The sequence below is a fragment of the Sciurus carolinensis genome, chromosome 15 (genome assembly GCF_902686445.1).
Source record: "Sciurus carolinensis chromosome 15, mSciCar1.2, whole genome shotgun sequence".
NCBI lineage: Eukaryota > Metazoa > Chordata > Mammalia > Rodentia > Sciuridae > Sciurus > Sciurus carolinensis.
Genome location: NC_062227.1, coordinates 37,851,684 through 37,879,060, shown reverse-complemented (window position 1 = coordinate 37,879,060; position 27,377 = coordinate 37,851,684). Strand labels below are relative to the sequence as shown.

The window sequence follows — 27,377 nt, the reverse complement described above, 5'->3', positions numbered from 1 at the left end:
ACAGGTGTGTACCACCATGCCCAGTTTGAATTAGCTTTGGACTTTAAGAATATATCTCTCCTATATAGTTTTGAATAATATGCACTAGTGAGGATTAGGGGGAAATATCCTATTACCCCTCTTATAATAGAAATTATATTTATAAGAATATATAACAGGAAAGTATATATGCATTATGAATTATGTATGCATTCTTCCCCCTTGCTTGAACTTCTTCCTTATCTTCAGTGTCCTAAGTGTGGTAGAAATTAACACATGAGAAAGTAAATACAAACCAAAAGACTGGAATGCTTGATCACAGACTAGTGGAGAAAAGGGAAAGGTTGAACCAGATGGAGATTTTAGCTTAGCTATGAATTTCACACATCTGCAACAAATTCCTCACTATGAGGGGAAGTGCATACACACAGTTAAATCTCCCTAGACAAAGACCAGACCTGTGCTTTGTAAGTTAAAGTAAACTGCACTTGGGAAATTTCAAGCAATGTTCATCAGAATGAAAGATGCTGTGCTCTCCGTGTGTAATAAAGAGCCATTCACAGAACAACTGTTATGTCTTCTTGAGGAATTAGTTTCATTTAAGTTGTTATCTTTATGTCTTTTTAGAAAGTGCAACAGTATACGTTAATAATTCAAGCTACAGACATGGAAGGCAATCCCACATACGGCCTTTCAAACACAGCCACGGCCGTCATCACAGTGACAGATGTCAATGACAATCCTCCAGAGTTTACTGCCATGACAGTAAGTATGGCCTGTCATTCAAGGAACTTCAGGTCTGTGGTCCATTATGGAGAAGTTTTGTCATGAATAATGAATGTGTTAAATAGAAGAACTTGCTTGACCTGAGAGTAGAATGGCCACTGGCTCAGAGACACTTCTGTCACCAGGGCTTTAAATCAGGCATCTCAATAGTTTTCTTCTTCATCTTCAAGTTCGTTGTTCTATATGTTAAAATGTGCTGCCTGGAACAGACTTTCTGAAAAGACTGGGTGCTGTTATAACAAAATACTTGGAAATATTTTCAGGTGTGTGAACTACATTACTGATTTATGCTTCTTCTTCAGCATATAATTATCTCTATCTCAAGTAAAATTATTTCCATAGATAAGTTCTTTCCCCCAACCCCACATTAATCACTCAGATACTCATCGATTAACTATTGCTAATTTTAATATTAATGGAACTGCAACATAATTTGTAAAATACTGGGGTCTAAAAAGTGTGATAGTATTTTTAAAGTCAAACATAAATTCTGTGATTACCTGCATTACCAATCTCTCTGTTTAGTGTAGATGATAAAGATTTAATGGGGCAGTTAAATCAGGGTAGTGTGTTTGTCCAGACAACTTGTCTTCCAGTGGTCCACATAGCTCCTCTGACTGACATTTGCCTTTCTTGTAGTTCTATGGTGAAGTTCCTGAGAACAGGGTGGATGTCATAGTAGCTAATTTAACTGTGACTGATAAGGATCAGCCCCATACGCCAGCCTGGAACGCTGTCTACAGAATCAGTGGTGGAGATCCTACAGGAAGGTTTGCCATTCAGACCGACCCAAACAGCAATGACGGGTTAGTCACCGTGGTAAAAGTAAGTGTTCCTCAGAACATTGATCTCTGGCAATCACTCGGCAGTAACCAGTAGATTTGCTGCCACTCTGTCATTTTGTTATTAAATCTTAGGGCCGTTTTCCACAAACATTTTTAAATCTGAAATTCATATCTAATTGGTAAATTACGTGCTATGGGTTAATTATGTTGAGGTTGAGGCCAACATAGATACTCTCCCATTAACCTCAGAGGGTATTGTTTTAGAATCATAAAATCGGTTTGGACAGCTTTACCAGTCTGAAAGCAGGCCTGGCCTCAACCATCCTGATTGTCAGTATAGTTGATATATTAGTGTTGTATCACATCTAGAAGTTCTGATCTTCAGTTGATTCCTGTGGAGAATCACACACCACACATACATTCCTCATGGTTGTAGCTATTAAGAGTATTGGCAGACAGTAAGTGAACCTGAAAATATCATAGAAGGAACATTGAATGAGCAGGCAAGAAAAGAAAGGACCTATGTTTTTAAAAGGTTTTGTATTTATATTGCTATTTTGAATACTTTTTTTTCCAAATATTCAAGAAACTGATTATTCTGATCTTTGACGAGAGAGAGAGACAGAGAGAGAGAGAGAGAGAGAGAGCGCCAAACAAAATAATTTGGTGCCAGATGCAGAGAGAATGTTCTTCAGGCATAATAACACATAGCTGTAATGTATACGTTCTTCCCGCCGAGCATCCCTACCTAGTGAAGAAAGGTACTACTCTGCCTCCCACTTAAATACTCTTAGTTTGTAAGTACACCCAGGTGTTGGACTTTTAGGGAAATGTGCATCAAAGTGCCAGTTGCCAACAACCATGTACTATACGTGCATGAATAGAGTGTGATGTGGTTTAGAAAATTAGTAGTCAAGAGCACCAGTCCCAGAACCCAGTTGTCTGTGTTCCAATTCCAGCTCCGACTCCTGGACCATGGCTAGTTATATAATCTCGGTTAACCTCAAATCCCTCATGCAGAAAGTGGGGCCAATGACAGCACCTAAGTCATGGCACTTTTGTGAGGGATGAATCAGCTTCATATGCTTCGAAGAACCTAGAACTGTGCCAGTGCCACGAAGACAAATAAATGTCACGTCAGTGCAGTGGCTCATGGAATCCTTCAGGACACTGCAGTCTTCCTTTCTGGCTTCTTCTCTGGAAATACTTGAGGAAGGGAAGTTGAGTTGGGGACTTGAGAGTGAGAGAAGAAAACTGTGTTTCAGGACTTGAGGCGGTGATCTAGGTTAGGAAACTGGTGCAGTTTATGTTAATAATGTACATTTTCGGGAGCTGCAGTTGTGGATCATTCTTGGGCTACTAGTGAGGTCTGAGGGCTCTCTGTGCCCTTTCTCCGCTATTAGCACACAGTTCTGCCTGTTTTCACTTTCACTAGAAGGTAGTCAAGGGAAACTAAGGGAAAATTCTGTTCGGTCACTCGATTCCCACAACATTCTTGTGACAACAGGATTCAATGGGACTTTTGTTTTTTTGTTTTTACTTATTAATCATACTTGACAGTAGAATGTATTTTAACATGTCATACACAGAAGGAATATAACTTCCCATTCTTCTGGTTGTACATGATGTGGAATTCAGTGCAACTTTGGAAGTAAATATTTACAAGAAGGGTTATTTGTGCATTGCATTAATCTAAGAATGTTGCCCCTAGATTCAAGAATTTTACAGACCAGTGAAACACTGAATTGTTTTAGTTTGCTAAATAAAGGAGAAAGGAGGAAAATATCCTTCCACCAAAAATTACTTTTATGTGTGTGTGTACATATTTGTACTTCAAACTGTACTGTAAATTATAAAAGATACTTAAACTATTCATAAAATTCACTTTTATGAAAAAAGATCATATTTCCTGGGGGGGCGGAGGTTGTTGTTGTTTGTTGTATGTTTTTCAATTTATCCCAGATTGGAAAAAGCTTCCCTGGATGAGGAGTGATCTTGTACCCAATATCTAAGAGTGCAGACCCTCATGTTCTTATCTGACTTCATGTTAGTTGGTATTTTTGGTCAACAATGCTATTTTTAAAATAATCAGTTTTTAGATATACCTAAATAAAAAAAAAATCTACAATGGTAACGTACATTACTTGGTGAACGAAAATCTTTGATGTACCCAAGATTTATAAGTAACTTCAAGTTCAGTAAGTATTTCAGTCATTGACCAGGCTAATGCATATTTTCCAGAGTTGAGAGGAACTTTATTGTGCAATGAATTAACAAAATTAAAGTTTGAGAAGTGGAGTTAATGGAATAAAATGTGGAATGTACATATTCTTATTTTTTTAAAACGTAATTTTCCTTTTATCTTTTCTTCTTTTCTTTTTCCAGCCAATCGACTTTGAAACGAATAGGATGTTTGTCCTTACTGTTGCTGCAGAAAATCAAGTGCCATTAGCCAAAGGAATCCAGCACCCACCTCAGTCCACTGCAACTGTGTCTGTCACAGTTATTGATGTGAATGAAAATCCTTATTTTGCCCCCAATCCCAAGATCATTCGCCAAGAAGAAGGTCTTCATGCAGGTACCATGCTGACAACATTCTCTGCTCAGGACCCAGATCGATATATGCAACAGAATATTAGGTATGAAATGCTGCTCGTGCTATTTTTTGTAATTTACATTCCATTTTGTGCCGCGCATAAAATGTATTTAATTTACCATTCATGTTATCAATTGAAGAAAAAGCATTTTCTATATTTATTCTGCCCCCTTTCCTTTTTAAGAAAAGTAATTACTTAGCCTGTGCTTTTCAATTGAACACCTCAAAAAGTTGTACAGCGAGTAAATTAGGAAACTTTCAAAAGCTTATGACATTTCTCTCTCCTTCATGTCCAGAAGAAAATGAAACTTAGACCCAAACCAAATTCTCAGAGCTAATTATTTCATTTTTTACCTGTACAGTGAACTTTTAAAATGTATCTATAAAGATTTCCAACCTCAGCAAAATCTAATTTATCCTTCCTGATAAGAGAATCAATGATGTCAGAGCACACCCCATGTAACCGTTATCCATGGCTGGTGATGGTAATTCTTAAAATTAGCTCACCATTTGTTTAACTTTTTCCCAAACTGAAGTTAACAGACAACTGCATTTGCTTTCCATTTTTTCATACATTGAAATTAAGATACTTAGATAGCTAATTAATAGTTGTATTGAACTCTACAGCTTTTACCTCTCACAATACAGCATATTTCCTCCAAACTGTACATTGGTTATGTGAGCTTGAAATGTTCACCTCTTACCTCCAGTAAAAATAGATTTTAAGCTGATCACTCTGCTGATACAGATTGGAACTTGTGGGACTTTTTTGAAAAGATATAGCTCAGAAACTTGGCCCATTGTGGGAGATCCTAGTAGGAATGGAATTATGTGGGATCTCTCCAGTGAGATTCATCTCTTCATGATGAGATACTGAACCTATTAGGAGTGGTCTGTGATATAAAGTTCAATTTCTATTATAATTTCTCTTAAGTCCTATGCATTAGGCCTATAGCTGCTTTGGAAGGTATATTCAAGCTGTTTATTTGCACCTTTGATATCTGTTGAAGTAAACAAGAACCTCATTGAGATCTGTCCAGTCCACCTTAGCCCACAATAGGGAGATTGTGCTCTTTGTCTTGTTCCCAAAATATCTATGGAATGTTTTCTGCATACCTGACCAAACACTGCCTTTACGTACCTCACAAAATCACTGCTGCAGAAATACTTTTTCCATGTTAAAGCTCCATTTCTATCATCTCCAAAAATGCATGTTAATGAGCTGGTTGTATTTTTGCAATTAAACCTGTAAAATATGCTTTATCTTTTAAGCTTCACATCAAAACAAAAATTAAACTTACTGCACTTTCATTTTGTAGATACACAAAATTATCTGATCCTGCCAATTGGCTAAAAATAGATCCTGTGAATGGCCAAATCACTACAATTGCTGTTTTGGACAGAGAATCACCAAATGTGAAAAACAATATATATAATGCTACTTTCCTTGCTTCTGACAATGGTATGTAATTAAATATATTTATGGTGTTATCCTGTACATTGGTTAAAGAGAGTAGAACCTCATCGTTCATGCACACAAACCGAGATTTTTCTGTAATACTGAATTATCTAGAAAATGGACCTTTATTGCCCTTAGGCCCCAACTTAAAAGCATGCATGCATGCGCACACATGCGCGCACACACACACACACACACACACACACGCACGCACACACTTTTATTTTCATTTCCTATGAACCTTCTTGTCTGTAATGAATCGTCTCCATGTCTGCATGCCTTCCATGGTAGCCTGGTATACTGATTATAAACATTCATTGTTCTGTCTTGCCACTTTGATGACTGATTTACTATAGCTCCAGTCAACTGTTAGTGTCCCCAGACTCTGTGTTTTTTGAGATGGTCTTTCTTTCAGTCCATCTGTTTGCTGCCATCATTATGTGTGTCTCTAGTAATTGTCCTCTTTCTGACTCTCCACCACTGTGTGCCATGCACTAGGAAACTCTTAATTTGGGATATAAATTGAGGGAAGTGAGAATGTGAGCATTAGGGTGTTGGATTTTAGAACAGATATTCTGACCCCTTTCAGATTTTCTTTGTGGATCTCTGCTGGGTTTGAGTTGGTTGAGATAAATAGGTAAGCACTTTTTTTTTTTTTTTAACTATCCAATATAAAAAGAGCTTACATAAACTTGATGATGATCTTTCTTGTTTTGTTAGTAGTCAGTCTAAAATGTGGTTAAGAATGGGAGCTCTGGAGTTCTGCCTGATCCCCAGGACCCAGTCTTTGCCTCTGTCACTGTCTTAAGTATATGATTGGTGATGGGGTTTTAATCTCTTTCCTTTTTTCTGATTTTTTTTTTTTTGTTGTTGTTATTTTTGTTAGTAAATTCAGTAATGGTATTTACTCTGTAGGGTTCTGAGGAAAATGTAATGACTTCTACATAGAAAATGGTACCTGCACAAACTAACAACTTAAAAACACATTTCTCCTATTTTTGAAACTATTTTTAATAGTTTTAAAACTGAATCACATCCATATTTTAAAATGTTTTAGTGTTATTCTGTAACATGAATGTTTAATAAAAATAACCTTTAAATTGGCGGGCAGGATGTGCAGTTTGAAAAACATTGCCTGTCAACGCTTTTGATAAGAACTATCTCAATGAACCTTTCCAAATCCTGTATAATAAGATTCAATGAGATTGCGATCTGAAGTAAATCCATGTGGCAACAGAGCCAAAGCACTATTTCTTATCTTATCTAATGAGACATGACTGTTCAAATGTTGAAAGTTGGACCGCTGTAGGAACAACCTCTGTCAGTGTACCTCAGAGCTTTGCATTAGAGGTTTTTTCATTGAAGCTTTACAGATATACAGTTGAGTTCATTTTGACAGAATTATATATGCATGGAATTTACTCCATTTTTGTTCCCATCCCCTCCAACTTCCCTCTCCCCTTTCCTTCCCCCTGTTCTCTTTCTTCCTTTCACTTTTTTATTTATTTAATTTTGATGGGTGCTTTCTACATATACATAAATGTGGAATTCCACTGGTATCGTTATATATGCACACGGTGTTAAATCATTCCACGTTTCTTTCCTTTTCCCATTCTTCCTCCCTCTGTCTCGATCTCCTTCTACTTCACTGGTCTTCCCTATCTCTTTATAATAAATGATCCCCCACCACCTTTTCCCCTTATTTTGCTCTAGCTTCTGCTTATGAGACAAAAAACATTTGACTCTTGATTTTCTGAGCACTAGTGTGTTTTATGCTTCCTCAAATGCATGGAAGGCGTAGCTCTCTTCTACAATAGAACTTAATGTACCTTGAACCCTAATGTCGCAATATAAAGATTCACATTGAAAGTGGTATGTATGTATGTTGGTTGTGAGTGCCCACCAGATTTTTCATTCACCCAGGTGAATTTTTTTCTAATTGGAAAGGCATTTGATAGGAGAGAGAAGTGAGCTGTTCAGTCTAGATAGCTGGGACACTTTGCATGTGCAATTCACTTTAAATCACAAGGCTGGATGTAGAACCTCAGTTCTGCTCCTTAATGATTGGGTGAGTTCTTACATTCTCTGTGCCTTGATTTCATTATTGGTAAATTCTTTGACTGTTGCCTATTCTATAAAGTTGTTCTAAGAGTCAAGTAATCTTAAATGTAATAATAAATGTGAAAGTTCCTCAAACTATCAAATATCACAGTGGTTGTGACATTATTGGGAAATTATAACGGACACCCTGCCTTCCACCCTTAATTCTCTAACCATGACCTTCTTCACAGAGGGTGGTAGAATTTTTTACTTATTCCTAGTTCAGGATGACATGTACATGAGTACCTTCTTCATGGCATTGCCTTGAACAGGTGACTTAAGTCTCTGGGCTTCAATATGTACCACTATTAATAAACTATTTTATATACATATAATTCATTATGCATGAATATTTATAAGATAGCAAAAGCCAAAAACACCAGACCAAATTATCATATGAGGTAGAGACATTTTATAGTGGAATAAGAATGGATTTGGGACCGGCAGAGCAATCTTTAGTAACAGCCCACTTATATATAAGAGTATATAACCATGAGCAATTTACAGAGACAAGGTTCCTCATCTGTTCAAATCTGCTTCCTTGGATTACAACAAAATAATACATAGAAAGCCATCTGACCCTTTCTCAAGCAGGTAGTTGACTGATCAATAACTATCACTTCTCTCCTCTAAGATATTCCTTCCCAAAATGAGGCCTGTGTTTCTGTATTATTTGTCTATAGACCATTGCATTGGGTCATAGCCAGTTTTTGAGCTTTCCGAGTACTCTTCTGTTCTTTCGTGCACACACACCTTCGTTCTCCATCCAAAGGTTAGGGTCCATAAGATTGGAAGCCTTTGCCATGCTTTTCTGACGTTCCACACGGTGCCTGGAGGAGTGTGATGTGCACTGAGTAATGGATAGCAGGGGCAGGAAAAGTGTGGGATCCCATGGGGCCCTATTATCACATGCTTACTCACTTCCTGCACAGCAACATGGAAGTTCAAGGTCATCCTGGAGACACTTGCTCTGAAACAGTCCATTTAGATACTGTGGCAACTAGATTTTTCCAGGGTAACACGGTGATAAGGGCAAGAAGACTGGAAGCGTGAGAATTTCGCTGTAATTGAGACTTACTGGAGAGAACTATTCAGCATCCGTTGTAATATTTCCTCCCTTTTCAGGAATTCCTCCTATGAGTGGAACAGGAACACTGCAAATCTATTTACTTGATATTAATGACAATGCCCCTCAAGTGTTACCTCAAGAGGCAGAGACTTGTGAAACGCCAGACCCCAATTCAATTAACATCACAGCACTTGATTATGACATCGATCCAAATGCTGGACCATTTGCTTTTGATCTTCCTTTATCTCCTGTGACTATTAAGAGAAATTGGACCATCACTCGGCTTAATGGTAAGAACAGGTTAATTATTTGAATATAGGTGGAGTTGAGAGGTTTTGAAACCCGGTATGAAAAGTTAATTTTTACGTGCTTCATAATCTGCTCGTTAAATATATGCTAAAAGCTACTTAAAGTTTAAGTAAGATATTAAGAGCTCTTTAAGCCAAAAAAAAAAAAAAAAAAAAAAAACCATTATAATGCAGCATCGTCGTGATTCTCTTAGTGTATACAGGTAGGAAACACATTCTGGAAAAGGCTGCATTTTTGTTGCATTAGGTATTGATTATCACACTGTATTCTTCCTCTTTTTGGACAGGTGATTTTGCTCAGCTCAATTTAAAGATAAAATTTCTCGAGGCTGGTATCTATGAAGTTCCCATCATAATCACAGATTCCGGTAATCCTCCCAAGTCCAATATTTCCATCCTCCGAGTGAAGGTTTGCCAGTGTGACTCAAATGGGGACTGCACAGATGTGGACCGGATTGTGGGCGCAGGGCTTGGCACAGGGGCCATCATTGCCATCCTGCTGTGTATCATCATCCTGCTCAGTGAGTGCTCGCGTTATCTCTTGGGTGTGTTAATTCCTTTTGCTTCTGGGATGTTTAGCGAAGGAACTTACTTTGCTGTTGCCTTACAAAATAACCTACCAGCTCGCCTTGACCTCTGAGCATTGTCTCCTCAATTATACATAGGACTGCCAAGTCCACCTGAGAATGGAAAACCTTGGAGCATTCTACCAAGCACTTACAGGTTTGCAGCAAGCCTCCCCAGAATACGTGTTCCATGCCCTCTTACCACTTTCAGAGGCTGACTGCTTGGGGTGCTGTAGAAAACTCTTTTCGTAGAAAAATGTTAAACAGTCCTAAGGTCGAGCACTTATCTTATGATTTGAGTATGAATTTATGGCACGTGGTTGATGATTTAGGAAAATAAGTATATTGCTTTCCTTCACTCTCCTTTGTATAAAGCACAGTCAGCAGCCTGCTCCAGTCATGCGAGGATCAAGGTATTTGTTTCTGAAGGGCTGCACCAAATAGTGAGAGATTGTACTTCACACACAGCACATTTGATAATAGAAATGATTGCACAGCTCAATAAATTGTCTGTCTTTAGAGGAAGTGTAGATTAAGGAATTGCTCCTTTTTAAGATACTTGGCAATCTTTGGTTCAGTGGAATGCAAGAAATTAACCACTGGAAAGTACTTTAGGAACCACTTCTAAGCATGCAGGTTAAAAGAATAAATTGCCTGGGCCTTGTGTTTTATTGTGGAATAGCAGCAGGACTTAGTTTATTGTGCGATCATGCTTATGCACCAATCACTTTCTTGAAAATGTTGGCCATTTCTTTTATGTTTCCTCCATTTACAAGTGTTCTGGTAATTTAGAATTCTGTCCCTTTATTCTAAGCAATTACTATAGAAGCCTGAACATTTTTTACTTCCTGTGTGGAGACTACTTTGGCTATAATTTGAAACCTGCATGCTATACTAATAATCCACTTGCTAGATTTAGCCCTGGAACAATAGCAAATGAGATCATGTATCTGGCTTTAAAAGGAGGATATTTACTTTTATGGCCAATAATAAAAATGTGCTCAAATAGGAGTCATTAAATCTTTTGTTTCAGGATGTAAACTGATACCCTCAGATTTTAGACAGAGCGCATTCCTAGATATGCACTTAGGGACAAGTTTCGCTTTCCACTGAAACGTGACGTAGATGCCAGCCTTATCAAGAAAGACTTAGGTATGATGGATTGAGGCATGGAGAAGTGACTGTGGCATTTTGAAGGAAAATGAATTGGTGCTGATTTTAACATCAACTCTGGAAAATTTATGGTTCCAGTCCTGGCACATAAGTGTGAAGCATGAAAGCCTAATATTATTTCAGTGCTCAAACTAATCCCCTCGCCTTCTTAGCTGAAACATGCATTTTGATAGAATAGGGAATGCAGAACAGTGTGGCAGGAAAACACCAACCCTTGGGAGTCGAGAAAAACCTCAAGATGCTATTCCTGATCTAGTTTGAATTTCCTACCCAAGTCATCTAAGCCAGCACTTGTGTCCCCAGAGAAGTGCCTTTTTCTGTGAATTTGGAATTATAATGGTGAGGGACCGGTCTGCATTAAGCAGTTGTCATAATTTAACTCCCTGCTGTTTTGTGGTCTTCAGAATTTTTGAAGTATTCTATTAAGGGTATCTGTCCTCTAAAAAGACAAAATGAAGACCCGAAATGATCCTGTTACTGTGCATAGACAATGAAACTAAGGATGGAGACATTCACTCAGAGAGTTTGCAGGACCCCAGGTCATGGAGCCCACGTGGTCACAAACTGAACCCAGTGCTCAGCCACTGCCTTGACTTGTTCCTTTAAGTGCAAGGCCAGAAATAGATAATAGGGTTAGAAATGCATTATAAGCCTCTACCCTTTCACATATAAATTATTAGTGTTGCAGACATGATTAGATAGCTCTGACTTTCAAAGTGATGCGATTATGTGTGTTTCCTATGTTCCTACCTAGTCCTTGTTCTGATGTTTGTGGTGTGGATGAAACGCCGGGATAAAGAACGCCAGGCCAAGCAACTTTTAATTGATCCAGAGGATGATGTAAGAGATAATATTTTAAAATACGATGAAGAAGGTGGAGGAGAAGAAGACCAGGTGAGCAAAATTTGGATCTTTAAAAGGAAATTTTATGATCATGCAGATTAAATGGTGGGGAAAGGGTTAATATGTGGGGGAAGAAAATGGTGTCAGGTTTCTTTTCTGTTATCACACAAAATCAGTCATTTGGCGAATTCTTTTCTGTGTGCCACATGTTTATTGAATTTTTTGAAAGCCCCAAAGGTCATTGTATTTATTCCGTAAGAAAATCACCAGCAGTGTTTCAAAGGAGCCTGGAATTTGAACCCAATTCCTTTAATATATGTACCAATGAAAATATTTTTCTTCACAGTTTTTATTTGGTTATTTGAAATATAACTGGAAGTAGGTTTTACCTTGAGATCTAGATATTTGTATGTATGGTAGAAAAAGCACTAAACCTATTCATTCCAGAAACATTTACTAAGCAAATTTAGTATTCCAGGCATGATTTTAATCTCAGATGATATAGAGGTGGGCAGAACCAACAAATATTTGCCTTCAAGGGTCTTACACACAGAGAGAAATATTTGAAGTTAGAGACAACATCTAGGCCGTCTTTGTGTCCATAGTGTCTTATCATGGGGTCTGGCTCGTAGTGATTGTTTAGAAGTCAAAATTTCCTTCTTGCTATCAAATCACACAAGCTTCAGAATCACTGTGTACCTATGGAACTGCAAACCATTTCAAGGATGAAAATCACCAACACATGGAAAACAAACATCTCTGTGTGCTCAGAAGCAACATTTGAGATATTTTAAGAGCTAACCGTTATTAGGTCTATACTACATATCAGGCATTCTGCCAAGCATATTAAATGTCATTGTCTCTTAAATCTTTAAAGCATGTGTCGTTACTATGAACATCTCCATTTTTAGTGAAAGAAAACTAAATGTAAGTTGGATTCTATAAACCAGCAAGTAACAGATGCAGGATTTGAGTTCAGGTATCTCTGATACCACTGATAAAACTAACTGCTGTATATACTTGCTCTTGAAATGATCTGAAGCTATTGATGTAAGCCAAGAGAAATTATTAGGACAGAAGTTGCCTAGATACATTTGATAGCTTGGTCATTTCTACTTACAAGACAAATGTCAGCAATAGTGGTCTAAAAAGAACACAGAATTCTTGGGTTTTGCATTATCATCATAAATTAAAAGGTACTCCATCTTAAGTATAGGGGTAGACATCAGTGGTAGAGCGGTAGACTTGAATAAAAGCAGATATTCACACTTATTTTTTCTTTTGCTTTTTCACTCCTTTAAGGAAGTGGTACATCACTTTGTGTTTACTTGTAGAGTGTAATCACCCCCTCGCTTGTGTTTAATCCTTGTTTTAACCCTTGCACATTTGCACAGAATTGGGTGTGCTTTGCTCCCAGTTTGTAACTTTCGTGACCAGGCCTCAAACTCACATCATTTCATTCCAGTTTGCTTGGTTTACAATACCTCCACTCTCTCATTTAGAGGAGATGCATGTTTAAAATATGTTGAAAATTTGACTCAAGCGTGTAAAGCTGTTTTGAATACTGACTAATTAAAATGGCTCTATAAATATACCCCAGGGTTTCTTCCTTATAAATGACTTTGAATTTTAAAATTCATGTTTGGCTTCATTCTTAATCTATCCTTTTGCTTTCCTGGGCTGTATTCAAGATCGACAAATGTATATTGATCACATTCTCTCAGAAACCTTCTATTTCCATTATTTTTATTTTTCATGTCAAGGCATAAACCTAAAATCGACTCAGTGAGGCTTCAGCAAAAATAGTAATTATGGCAAGGCCCCCAGTAATAACTAGATACTGCACAAAAACTGGTCCAGAGGCAGGACCAAAGCATCTCAAAGTGTAGACCAAGATACCTAATGTCATCAGATCTGAATCTTTTTCTTCCTTCCACATCAGTCCTTTCGATAAATAGTTTTAAAAGGTTTTCTTGTAATTATTTTAGGAAATGTCTGTTTGTTTTATTGACTTCTTCCACTCAGAAGGATGCTTGAGATCAGATGGTACAACTTAGCCTGTGAGGGAAGGGGATACAGAATAAGGCAGCAGGAAAACACCAGCCTCTAGGAGTCAGAAATGCTCACGATCCAACTCCAGGTCCAGTTCCAGTTTCCTTCCCAAGCAGACGACCCGTCCCCTTGGAGAAGTGCCGTTCTCTGCATTTGGGAGTATAATGATGCCTGACCAACCTGAATAAAACCTAAACGAAACATTAACTTACTGCTGTTTTGTGTCTTTGGAATTTATGAAGCAGAATATGAAGATTTCTTAAAATTAACATCATAAATCTTCAGCCTCTCCCTTTCCTGATCTCTAAAGTTTTGCAGGCTCCCACATAAACTCCTAGGCATGAATGTGTCGCTTCCTATCCACTTGTCGAATAGCCTGAGAGTGGTTCTGGAACTTTCACTGCGTCGTACTCTGTGGCTAATGTTTTTAATACTGGTCTTCCTCGGGTATTTTTGCAGCTTCTTGGTTCACGGGTGACATCTTAGTTTTTAGCTCAAGAGCCTCCACTTGTCTCTGACCCTCTGTTTTGATTTCCCACTCTAGTTCTCATTGCAGACAATGCATTTGTTATTTCTAATTTTTACCTCAGACTAACAGAATGAAACTTGTCGTTTAGGAATGCTCACGTCGTTTCTGTCTCCCTGAAATTCTAAGAGGGTTCATAAAATCCACGCACTTACCATCATCCCAATGGTGCTGCCTTCACTTAGCCTGGGTCATTCCTATCCTGTGTCAACTTCCTGTCTCTGGCTTAATTGTCTCTGCCAGTCTATGGCATTTATCAAATCCAAACTTCTTCCTCAGCATGCCAGCTTTTGAGCCCTGTACCCAACCTTTTGCCAGTCCGCTTGTGCACTAAACAGAGGTCCACAGGAAGGAGTAAACAGAGGGCTCAAGCTCGCTTGGGACTCAGATGCATCAAGCCTGTCCACTCATGACCACAGAAGTGTTCTTCAAAGTTTCAGTGATTTATCCTTAAGCCTTTTAACAGCAGATTCCGTTTTTCTTGCCTCTCATTCCTTCCCGGGGATAAAAGCAGCTCTCAGTCTTCTTTCTCTTAGAAAGGGATTGTCCAGTCCTATTTTTTCATTCAGATAGGCCTCATTTTGTTCTCAGCTCTCTTAATGGTTTCACAAAACTGTGATTCGGTAACTTGTCTGACTTGTTCTCAGCACGAGAATGTGAAGAAGAGCCTTGTGACTTTCTATAGCCCAGCCAGAAGCAAAAGGCTTCCTGCAGGTCTGAATGTTCCCACCACCCATACCAACCTTTGCAGTAGCCTAGGGGCTTGCCTCTGTATGGCAGCCAGACCACAAAACTGCTAACAGAAGCAAACGGCATTCTTTTTTATTTCTGTCACTATAGATTAGCATTCCCTATTCTTGACTTTTTGCATAAATAGATAACGTGGACGAATTTGGGGCCGGCTTCCATAACTCAACATTATACCCATGAGATTCCTCTATAATGTCTATAGAAGTAGTTCATTTTTTTCCATTGAGGAATAATATTCTGTTGTAAAAATTAACGCTTAGAATGTTAATTATTTATCATTTTATCACATCTGATGCAGTTGGGTAATTATGAATAAAGCTTCTATGAACGTTGTGTATGTGTTCTGGTGCATTTCTGCTGTGTTCGTATGTGCAGTGCGAGTACAGTATGCCTGTTGCCAAGAGTAACTACAAATTTTGCATCTCTCCTTCACACAGTGTATGGAATTTCTAATTGCCCCATATCGTTTTCCTTAGCACTTGGATTTTTTTTTCCAATCTCTTTAATGTAAGACACTATAATACTATGGGTCTTACTGAGATTTATTTGGGATTGTCCTGCTGATTTAGTTACTGTTTTGATTATTTAATTAATTAATTTATTTATCTATTTATTTATTTTGGTGCTGGGGATTGAACCTGGGGCACTGTACCACTGAACTACATCCTACATCCCCAACCATTTTCATTTATTTTCTTTAATTTTTAATTTTTTAATTTGTTCTATTTAGTTATACATGAGAGCAGAATGCATTTGATTCATTGTACACAAATGGAGTCCAACTTTTCAATTCTGGAGATATAGGACATAGAGTCACACCATGCATGCAATCATACATGTACATAGGGTAAGGATGTCTGCTTCATTCCACTATCTTTCACACTCCCCTGCCTTCTCCCCTCCTCTCGTTCTGCTCTGCCCAATTCAAAGTTCTTCCAGTCTCCCCCCCAATCCACTGACTTATGTATCAGCGTCCACTAATCAGAGAAAACATGTGGCCTTTGGTTTTGTGGTATTGGCTTAATCTCACTTAGCATGATATTCTCCAACTCCATCCATTTACCTGTAAATGCGATAATTTTATTCTTAATTTTTAAGGATGAGTAATATTCCATTGTGTATATATACCAGCTTCTTTATCCATTAGTCTGTTGAAGGACATCTAGGTTGATTCCACAATCTAGCTATTGTGAATTGAGCTGCTATAAACATTGATATGGCTGCATCACTGTAGTATGCTGGTTTTAAGTCCTTTGGGTAGAGGCCGAGGAGTAGGATGGCTGGGTCAAATGGTGATTCCATTCCAAGTTTTCTAAGGAATCTCTTTATTGCCTTCCAGAGTGATTGTACCTGTTTGCATTCCCACTAGCAATGTATGAGTGTACCTTTTCCCCCAGTCCTTGCCAACACATACTGTAGCTTGTATTCTTGATAATTGCCATTCTGACTGTAGTGAGATGAAATCTTAGAGTAGTTTTGGTTTACATTTCTCTAATAACTAGCAGTGCTGAACATTTTTTCATATATTTGTTGGTAGATTGTGCATCTTCTTCTGTGAAGTGTCTGATCAGTCCTTAGCCCATTTATTGACTGAGTTATTTATTTTTGGGGTATTAAGTTTTTTGAGTTCTTTATATATCCTGGAGATTTGTGCTATATCTGAAGTGCATGTGGTAAACATTTTTTCCCACTCTGTAGGCTCTCTTTTCACATTATTGATTATTTCCTTTGCTGAGAAAAAAAAAAAAATTAGTTTGAATCCATTCCGTTTGTTGATTCTTAACTTTATTTCTTGTGCTTTAGACGTCTTCTTTTTTTTTTTTTTATTTTTTTTACGTTTACATAGGGTAATGATGTTTATTTTATTTTTCCCCTCCCCCCCACCCCTCCCACCCCTCTTTTCCCTCTACACAGTCTTCTTAAAGAAGTCTGGTCCTAAGCAAACATGATGAAAATTTGGGCCCACTATTTCTTCTTTTAGGTGCAGGGTCTCTGTTCTGATTCCAAGGTCCTTGATCCATTTTGAGTTGAGTTTGGTGCAGGGTGAGAGATAGGAGTTTAATTTCATTTTACTGCATATGGATTTCCAGTTTTCCCAGCACCACTTGTTGAAGAGACTACCTTTTCTCCATTGTATGTTATTGGCACCTTTGTTAAGTATGAGATAACTATATTTATGTGGGTTTATGTCTGTGTCTTCTATTCTGTACCATTGGTCTGTCTTCTCTTTTGGTGCCAATACCTTGCTTTTTTTGTTTCTATAGCTCTGTAGTATAGTTTGAGGTCTGCTATTTCAATGCTTTCTGTTTCACTCTTCTTGCTAAGGATTGCCTTGGCTATTCTGGGTCTCTTATTTTTCCAGATGAATTTCACAATTGCTTTCTCTACTTCTATGACAAAAGGCATTGGGATTTTAACTGGAATTTCCTTGAATCTGTATAACCCTTTTGATAGTGTGACCATTTTGATAATATTAATTCTGCCTATCCAAGAACATGGAAGATCTTCCCATCTTCTAAGGTTTTCTTTAATTTCTTTCTTTAGTGTTCTGTAGTTCTCATTGTAAAGGACTTTCCCCTCTTTTGTTAGATTGATTCCCAGGTGTTTTGTTTTGTTTTGTTGTTGTTTTGAGGCTATTGTGAACAGGGTAGTTTTCCTAATTTCTCTTTCAGAGGAGTCATCACTTATGAAGAGAAATGCTTTAGATTTATGGGTGTTGATTTTATATCCTGCTACTTTGCTGAATTCAGTTATTAGTTCTAGAAGTTTTCAGGTAGAGTTATTTGGATCCTCTAAATATAGAATCATGTCATCTGCAAGTAGTGATAGTTCAAATTCTTCTTTTCTTATTCATATCCCTTTAATTTATTTCCCCTAATTGCTCTGACTAGAGTTTCAAGGACTATGTTGAACAAGAGTGGTAAAAGAGGGCATCCCTATCTTGTTCCAGATTTTAGAGGGAATGCTTTAATTTTCCTCTATTTAGAATGATGTTGGCCTTCAGTTTAGCATATATGGCTTTTATGATGCTGATGTATACTCCTACTATCCCTATTTTTTCTAGAGTTTTGAACATGAAGGGTGCTGTATTTTATCAAATGCATTTTCTGCATCTATTGAAATGATCATATGATTCTTTAAGTCTATTGATATGATATTGATAAATTACATTTATTGATTTCCAGGTGTTGACTCAACCTTGTATCCCTGGAATGAACCCCACTTGCTCCTGTTGCACTATATTTTTAATATGTTTTTGTATGCAGTTTGCCAGAACTTTGTTAAGAATTTTTCATCTATTTTCATCAGGGAGATTGGTTTCAATTTTTCTTTCCTTGACGTGTCTTTGTCTGGTTTTGGTATCAGGGTGATACTAGCTTCATAGAATGAGTTTGGAAGGGTTCCCTCCTTTTCTATTTCATGGAATACTTTGAGGAGTATTGGTATTACTCCTCAATGTCTCCTTTGAATGTCTTGTAGAACTTGGCTAAGAATCTGTCTGGTCCTGGTCTTTTCTTGGTTGGTAGGCTTTTGATGGCATCTTGTATTTCATTGCTTAAAACTTATGTATTTTTAATTGTGTATATCCTCCTGATTCAGTTTGGGAGGATCATATGTCTAGAAATTTGTTGATGTCTTCGAGATTTTCTATTTGGTTGGAGTATAGATTTTCAAAATAGCTTCTGATTACTGTTGTATTTCAAGAGTGTCCTTCATGATATTTCCTTTCTCGTGATGAATTTTAGTAATTTGAGTTTTCTCTCTCCTTTTCTTCATTAGCGTGGCTAAGGTCTTACCGATTTTATTTTTTCAAAGAACCAACTTTTTGTTGTGTCAGTTTTTCAGTTGTTTCTTTTGTTTCAATTTCATTGATTTCAGCTCTGATGTTAACTATTTCCTGTCTTCTGCTACTTTTGGTGTTGATTTTTTTTTCTTTTTCTACTGCTTTGAGATGTAATGTTAGGTCATTTATTTGTTGACTTTTTATTCTTTTACTGAATGAGCTCAATGCAATGAATTTTCCTCTTAGTACTGCTTTCATGGTGTCCCAGAAATTTTGATATGTTATATCGCTCTTCATTTACTTCTAAGAATTCTTTTATCTCCTCCCTGATGTCTTCTGCTATGCATGCATCATTCAAAGTGTATTATTTGGTCTCCAGGTATTGGAGTAGCTTCTATTTTTTATTTTATTATTGGTTTCTAATTTCATTCAATTATGATCTGATAGAAGGCAGGGTAGTATCTCATTTTTTTGTGTGTGTTTGCTAAGAGTTGTTTTGTGGCATAACATGTGGTATGTTTTAGAGAAGAATCCATGTGCTGCTGAGAGAAAAGTGTATTTGCTCCCTGATGGATGGAGTATTCTGTGTACGTCTGTTAAGTCTAAATTGTTGATTGTATTATTGAGTTCTATAGTTTCTTTGCTCAATTTTTGTTTGGAAGATCTATCCAGTGGTGAAAGAGGTGTGTTAAAGTCACCCACTATTGTGTTTTGGTCTATTCGATTCCTGAAATTGAAAAGGGTTTGTTTGACATACATAGATGCTCTGTTGTTTGGGGCATAAATATTTTCTATTGTTATATCTTGTTGATTTATGATTTCTTAAAGCAGTATGAAATTTCCTTCCTTATCCCTTCTGACTAACTTTGGCTTGAATTCCACTTTATATGATATGAGGATGGAAGCCCCTGCTTTTTTACTAATTCCATGTGCATGATATGTTTTTTTCCCATCCTTTTACTTTCAGTCTGTGGATGTCTTTTCCTGTGAGTCTCTCGAAGGCAGCATATTGTTGGGTCTTTTTTTTAATCCAATCTGCCAGTCCATGCCTTTTGAATAATGAGTTTAGACCATTAACATTCAGGCTTATTATTGAGATATGGTTTGTATTCCCAGTCATTTTGGCTTATTTTTGGTTTTTAACTTGACTTGGTTTCTCCTTTGATTGGTTTTTGCTTTAGTGTAGTGACTTTGCTCCCTTGGCTGACTTTCATGGTTTTTTTTTTTTAATTTCCTCTTCATGGAATATTGTGCTCAGAGTGTTCTGTAGTGCAGGCTTTCTATTTGTGAATTTTTTAAACTTTTGTTTACCATGGAATGTTTTTATTTCATCATCAAATCTGAAGCTTAGTTTTGCTGGATATAAGGTTCTTCGTTGGCATCGCTTTCTTTCAGAGCTTGAAATATGTTGTTCCAGGACCTTCTAGCTTTTAGGGTCTGAGTCTAGAAATCTGCTGATATCCAAATTGGTTTCCCCCTGTATGTAACATGATAATTCTCTTCTGCAGCCTTTAAAATTCTATCTTTATTTTGTATGCTGGGCATTTTAATTATAATATGCCTTGGTGTGGATCTGTTGTAGTTCTGTACATTGGGTGTCTGGAAGCATCTTGCATTTTATTTTCCATTTCATTCTTCAAGTTTGGGAAATTTTCTGACATTATTTCATTGAATAGATTATTCATTCCTTTGGTTTGTATCTCTGTGCCTTCCTTTATCCAGGCAACTCCTAAATTTGGACTTTTCATGTTATTGCATAATTCTTAGAGGTCCCATTCCTGATTTCTTACCATTTTCTCTGTTTGGTCAACTTTATTTTCAAGATTAAATAGTTTGTCTTCATTGTCTGAGGTTCTGTCTTCCAAGTGATCTAGTCTGTTGGTGATGCTTTTTATTGATTTTTTAATTTGGTTAATTTTTTCCTTCATTTTAAGGATTTCTGCTTTTTTTTTTTTTTTTTTTTAATCTCTGTCCCTCTGTTGAAGTAATCTTTTTCTTCCTGAATTTGCTCTTTTAACTCTTTATTGAAGTGAACTTTTGTTGCCTGCATTTGCTCTCCTATATCATCCTTTATTTTGCAGAACAATTAAATTGTGTACATTCTGAACTCCTTCTCTGACATTTCTTCTGTGCTGTCAATGGATTCTATTAATATAGCATCTTGGTTTGTTTGGAGCCCTTTCTTCCTTTGTTTATTCATACTGTCCGTGTATTTTCCCCTCTAGCACTGTGGATCCAAGGTATTACAGTTCCCACTCTAGAGATTTATAGTGTCCCCGCAGGTTTCCAATACTTTGCCTTTAAGGGGGAGATCAATATTAAAAGCACCCAATGCAAATAATATGAGCCTTAAACCAAATTGCCTCTATTAAACATTAACAGTTTTATCACAATAAATAGGGTTGATGTGTTCGGTTATTGTCTACAGCATAAACAATAGGTTTGCAATAAGGTCCACAATAAGGTGGACAAAGAGGGTGGAGGAGGGGTGTAGGATGTAATATTAATGAAGTAAGAAATGAGAATACAGAGGTACTAGATCTTAGGAAGAGTGAAAGCAGAATCAAAAGAAGTTGGTTGTTAGCAGGAGAAAAACAGAAAGGGACTCCAAGGAAACCTATATATAAAAGGAAAATAGTAAAAGGAAAAAGTGTACCAAAAAAAAAAAAAAAAAAAGATTCTATACCCAAACTGTAATACACCATTTAAACCTCCCAAGTCCTCAGTAACTTGATGCATGAAAAATACTTGATTTCAAAAATGTTGGGATATGAGAGCAGGCAACAAATAGAGGAAAAAAAGAAAAAATAGGGGAAAAAAATCTTGAAGGAAAATTCAACAATTGTTTCTGTTAGTGATCAATATCATCTCTGCTTCCCTTCTCATCTGATGGGTGGGGTCGTCTGGAGTTTCATGGTAACTCCGCCCTCAGGATGGTGAAAGTTACTAAGGTAGGAGGATTAGACTTGGAGGCAGGACTCCTGGAGGTGGGGTATAGCAACTGCCAATCTTACTGGAAGACTGCACCCCGGGACTCTCCTTTGGGGGTGACTTGTGTGACACAGGAGCCTGGTCTTAGCCCCTTACCTCACTTGTGGACCCCACAGTTCCTGGTCTCTAATCTAGTCTCTAAATTGTATGTCCCTTGCCCCTACCCTTTTCAACTTCTCTATTAGGAACCTCTCTCAGGGGTCCTGGGAACTGAACCCCAAGATCTGTGCACCTTTTGAGGACAATTGTTCCATATCAGGCAGTTCAGGACCAGGCATTGAGAGCTGTGGACCAACCACATAGCTGCAAGCACTGGGCTGTGCTGGTAGCTACAGGGTGGTTGGGAGTCTGGGGGTTGAGAAGCTGGAGGACCTTGTTGATTGAGAAACTGGTGGGACCAGGTAATCGGTGGATGCTATATTGGGGGGGAAGTTGTGAACCAGACTGATGTCAAGTCCCAGAAAGTGCTGCCCGAGTTGTCTCTGGGATTCCAGTGGGTGCTGGGCTGGTTGACTGGGTGAACCAGGCTCAAGATGCCCTCAAACCCTCTTCCAACCTACCAACCCCTTGCAGGGCTCTCTTCTGCCTTTGCAGCAAGATGATGGCTATTAGCACATCTAGCAGAGATACTTCAGAGATCTTGGTGATGTTCTTTCAGGCCCTGGCTGTTATCCCCAAGTGGAAGCCACATCCTTAGTTAGTGATGGTGGCAGCGGTAACCTGTAGGTACCTTGATATTGGACTTCTAATCTCTGGCTGGTGTCCCAAAATGGACGCTGCCCCAACTAAAGATGGCTATGGCCGCAGCAGAGATGATGCAAGATGGAGGCTACCACATGTTGGTGGATGGGAAGCCATGCTGCTGTGTTATCCATGTAGGCATGACATCTGAATCCCTTTTTTATTTTTTACATTGAGATAGGGTCATGCTAAATTGCTGAGTCTGTCCTCAAAACTGTGATCCTCCTACCTCAGCCTCCTGAGTTGTCGGGTTTAGAGGCGTGCACCACTGCACCAGGCCCCATATTGATACCTGTTGTAAAGTTTCTGTTCTGCCTGTTTTTCTACTTTTCTATAGGATCACCTCTTTTTCCTTATTGATTTATAGGGGGTCCTTAAAGAAATGAATTCTTTGTCATATGAGTGCATTGCAAGTACTTCTCATTCAGTAGCTTGTCTTTTATTCTCTTTATAATGTCTTATGATGAGCAGAAGGTTTTAATTACACTGAGGTCCAGTTGTTTCATTTTCTCCCAATATGTTTATGTATACATATATATATATAATTTATATATATATATATATAAATTTTTATATATAATTTATAATTTTATAATATATATAATTGATTTTCTTTTTGGTATAAGATATGGATCAGGAATTTTTATGGATATCCAGTTATATTCTATTTATATATATATATTCTATATATATATTCTATATTATATTTACTAAAAAAAATGTAAGTAATCATGGCTCATTGTCACAAAGCAGATAATTATACATGCGTGGGTCAGTGGGTTGGCTACTTGCTTCATTTGTCTAATTTTGACTGAATACCATGTTGTTTTAAATAGCATCACTTTCTAAGGTCTGGATACCTGATAAAGTAAATTCTCTAAGAGTATTATTCAGGTTTTTTCCAAGATTTTTGGTGGATCCTTTTATCTTTTTTTTTTTCCTTAAGAGAAAATAAATTATTTAACAGTCTTACTTTCCTAAGTGTATCTAATTTAAGTACTTCACTCTCTATAGAGACATTCTTACTTGAAATCTTAAAATCCTGATCAGTTCCTGAGAAATCTAGCTTTGTTGAAATAGACTGTACCTATATGCCATAATTCACATGTGACTCCCTATTAGGAATCCTATTTATTTGTAGTGTGCATTAAGCCTTTTAGGCAATATGATATAATTCATACTTTTCATTAGAACCTCAAAGATATAGTGAAAATGTGATTGGTGCCATGCTACATTCTAGACAAGTCTTAGTCCATTTTATTACACAAAACTATCTTTTACAGAGCACCTTGTGTCCTCAAGGTTTGAGTGAGGATTGCACTACAAAAAGTGAGCATGGTTTGTGATAACCAGGCACAGGTCTGGTCTGCTTGGTGTCTGAGCTAGACAGTCTTTTAATGGATCATTTTTACCACCACTGAATAATATTCTCTTATAAGAGTTAACCACATTTTGTTTATCCAGCTTTAAAGAATTGGTAGGGTTCAGAGGTCAGTTCAGGAAGTGGGTAAACACCACAGGATGACTTTGGGTATCACAAGGGCAGGTCTCTAGCCACAGTCTCAAGGTCAGCCTGAACCTGGCTGAGCAGAAACTCCTATTCTTCCTTCTTATTGGCAGCTAACTGATTAGAAAGAAATCAGAGCAAAACAGTCCTTCACCAGGATAGTCCTTATCTTCCCTGTCTTTGATTAGCATCTCTGTCTGCTTAAGTTCCATGCCAAGGTTACTAATTTCCTTTTTTTTTTCAAGTAACCTTTATTTCCTTTTTTCCCCCTCTTTCCACATTTTTATTGGCTCATTAGAGTTGTACCTAATGATGGGATTTTTGTTACATATTTGTACACACACACAATACACAATATAACAATATAATATGGCCAATTCACTCCCCAATTTTTCCTCCCTCCCTCTCTCCCACCCCCTGGTCCCTTTCTTCTACTGATCTCCCTTTGATTTCCATGAGACTCCCCCCGCACATACATCTTTTTATTCCTTTTTTCTCACCAGCTTTCACATGTAAGAAAAAACATACAACCCTTAACCTGAGCTTGACTTATTTCACCTAAATAACAAGTTGCTTATTTCTTAGCAAAATGAGATGAGCCTAAGAAAAGAAAGAACAATACCACTATGTCTTTTTCCCTTTCTTGTGCATAGTAGACATTTATCAGAGCTTGTGAATATTCTGGTCAGGAGACTATGTTGGGCCCCTATTTGAATCTGGCCTTGGCTGTGTTCTGGCAGGAGCATTATCTCTGTGCTGGCTGTTGGTTGTTGGGCACTCTTAATATAATGTCCAGTCTCTTTGTAGAGGGCGAGGTTTCTTCTTTATCTGCTTTGCTATCACCAGCAGACCTTTTGTTGGATATGGAGGCATGTTTAATTACCCTCATTAGTAAATGTCCTTCGGTGCCCTTTTGGACAGTGGGGCTGGTTGCAGATACAGTATCGCTTTCAGTGATCTCTGCATCTAGTTCCTTCCATATCAGCAGCACTAATAAAATCAGGGAGAATGTGCAATACAGTTGATCACCCATTTCCCTGGGATCCTTCTCTTTTAGCACCAGGACAAGAAACAGTTCGTCGTTGCTCTTTGAAGCTTAGACTTTATTGTAGTTGTTCTTGTATTAAACAAGCACTTATCTGTTGCATTATGTGTATGACACTCACAGCTTACCTTAATCACTTAACCTCAGACAGCTTCATTCTCCATCAAGTTAGCAAAAACTGCTGTGTGTTGCACCCTGTGTATTAGACACAGTACTGAGTGCTTTATGTCCATGATTTCACCAGACTTCCGTTCACAGTAGTTAGCAAAGTAGGCACACACCGTTAACAAGTGAGAGCAATGATTAAATCCTTCTCTGCCTGCATCCACAGAAGCTGGTGTGTTCACCACGTCTTATACCATCCTTGGCAAAGCTTGTGTTCAACAAAGCAATTAAAACATGGCCTGTCGGCATGTCCCCTCCTTGGAATAGTGTCCAGGACACCCAGCAGCTTCCTTTGCTCTCAGACTTGGATTTGGAAAGATTCCCAGAGCCGTGGGCTGTGGTGGGTACTCTTAGTCTGTGACCGGAGGTGCTGCTGTTCATGGTAGGGGATCATGAGTGGCCATAGGTGGATGCCGAAGCCCTTTGGACCACAGGTGGCGGCTCGTGGGAGCAGTGCCAGTGTTGGGGAAGCAGGGCTTGTCATCTCCCCGTGCAGAATTGGAGATTAAAACCGACACTGATCAGAGCGCAGGTCCTGACGGAAGGGCTGAGTGGCCACCTGGAGGTCCCTTGATCTCTCTGGGATTTTTGGCCCTCATAACTGTATTGCAGGTCAGTCTTCTCATACCTTCTTCTGCCCCGTTTCCTTCTCTGTGTCTTCAGGCAAGCCCCCCACCTCTTGGGCCAGTGAACTCTGTGGGTTGCACGTTCTAGAACTGAGGACTCTGCCTGGATCCCCCCCAAATTTGATTTCTTAAATTCTGCAGATGTGCTCGGGACTAGTGTTTTGTCATCTGAGATGGTCTGAACTCCCAGAGGAAGCACCTGATAGCAACCCTGATGGTTTGGATGACACATCTGAAATATGGATTCTGTGCCACTTAAAAGCAACAGCTCACACCCTAGGGTCTGTTTACACACAGCCCATGGCTGTGTTGCATTTAGCCTGCAGAACTCAAAAATTGAAAGAATTCACTTAAAGTTCTTGTTTCCCAATTCTTTACAAAAATGGAAAGATCTAACAATGTGGCCTGCGTTCTGACATGATGCAATTATCAGAAACTAAGTAGAAGTTTTCTTCTTTAAGCGAGGCAAGCATGTTCCAGTCATTTCTTCCTTTTTCTACCAGACCAACTTGACTGGTTTTTATTATCAGCCTGTACTTTATAGATGCTCATTTTTTAGACCTGAATAAATTATATACTACTTATTTGCCTCTGGATTAATAAAAACAGATTTCTATGAGAAGATACCATCAAGTTCTGAAAGCCTAAGATTATTTTCTGTATTATGGGTTTAAAAGAAAATAAAGTAGATTAGCCACACAAATATTTAGCCAGGTGTATTAGTTAAAATAGCTTAACCACTGTAACTAAGACTTCTGTGACGAAGTCTAATTGAACTGTGTTTCTTGCCTGCTTAACAGTAATTGGGTGACTGGTCATGGGCATCTGGCATGAAGGAGGGAGGTTTGTTCCACGTGGTCATTCAAGAACATCATGTGCGCACAGCTCAACCTCCACACATGGCTTCCAAGGCCACCCCATCCATGTGTACTTGTAGTCACTGGATGGCAACAGGATATGGAGGAGAATTTAGGGGCCAGGCCTGGAAGTGACACACATCACTTCTCTTCCCAAGTCCCTGGAAAGTATCCCTGAGCTGTGTGACTATTTGGAAGAGAAATAAATGGATTTAGCGATCAGCAACAGATCTCTCCCTGACCCAGGAGAAGTGGCAGAGTATAGAGAATTTTTAGGGAGGTTCTATAAGAACAGTTCTTACCCCATCCTCAACAGGCTGCATTTTCCCAAGCCATCCAGACATGCCAGAGGATGTGTCTCCGTAGACATAGTCGAGACATAATAGGTTCACAGCTCATGAAAACAAGATGGGCCTGAAAATCAGTAAGAAGGGCTCACCACAGACCAGCAAGGGCAGCCTTCCCTTTATCTGGAGAGAGCACCTGGTACTCTCTGTCATCCTAGAGTCATTTTGAGCAGACTCCAGCCCATACACATGTCAGTAATCACATGTAATCAGGACAAAAGGAGGCTCCATAGGAATTCTCTTAGTAGCCAGGGTTTCTAGAACTGAAAACATCCAGTTTTAATCTCTGTGTCAGTTGACTTTTTATTTTTATTTTTTGGTT

At 38.2% G+C, this 27,377-nt stretch overlaps 1 protein-coding gene across 1 annotated transcript in view; it reads left to right on the top strand.

Moving 5' to 3' along the window:
- The window catches only part of Cdh2 (cadherin 2), a 217,083-nt gene that overhangs the window by 169,446 nt on the left and 20,260 nt on the right, over nucleotides 1-27,377 (top strand). The window contains exons 8-14 of the mRNA XM_047526537.1: nucleotides 607-744; nucleotides 1,405-1,590; nucleotides 3,936-4,189; nucleotides 5,466-5,608; nucleotides 8,831-9,064; nucleotides 9,370-9,603; nucleotides 11,576-11,715. Of these exons, the coding sequence (XP_047382493.1) occupies nucleotides 607-744; nucleotides 1,405-1,590; nucleotides 3,936-4,189; nucleotides 5,466-5,608; nucleotides 8,831-9,064; nucleotides 9,370-9,603; nucleotides 11,576-11,715 (1,329 nt within the window). The remainder of the gene's footprint in view (nucleotides 1-606; nucleotides 745-1,404; nucleotides 1,591-3,935; nucleotides 4,190-5,465; nucleotides 5,609-8,830; nucleotides 9,065-9,369; nucleotides 9,604-11,575; nucleotides 11,716-27,377) is intronic.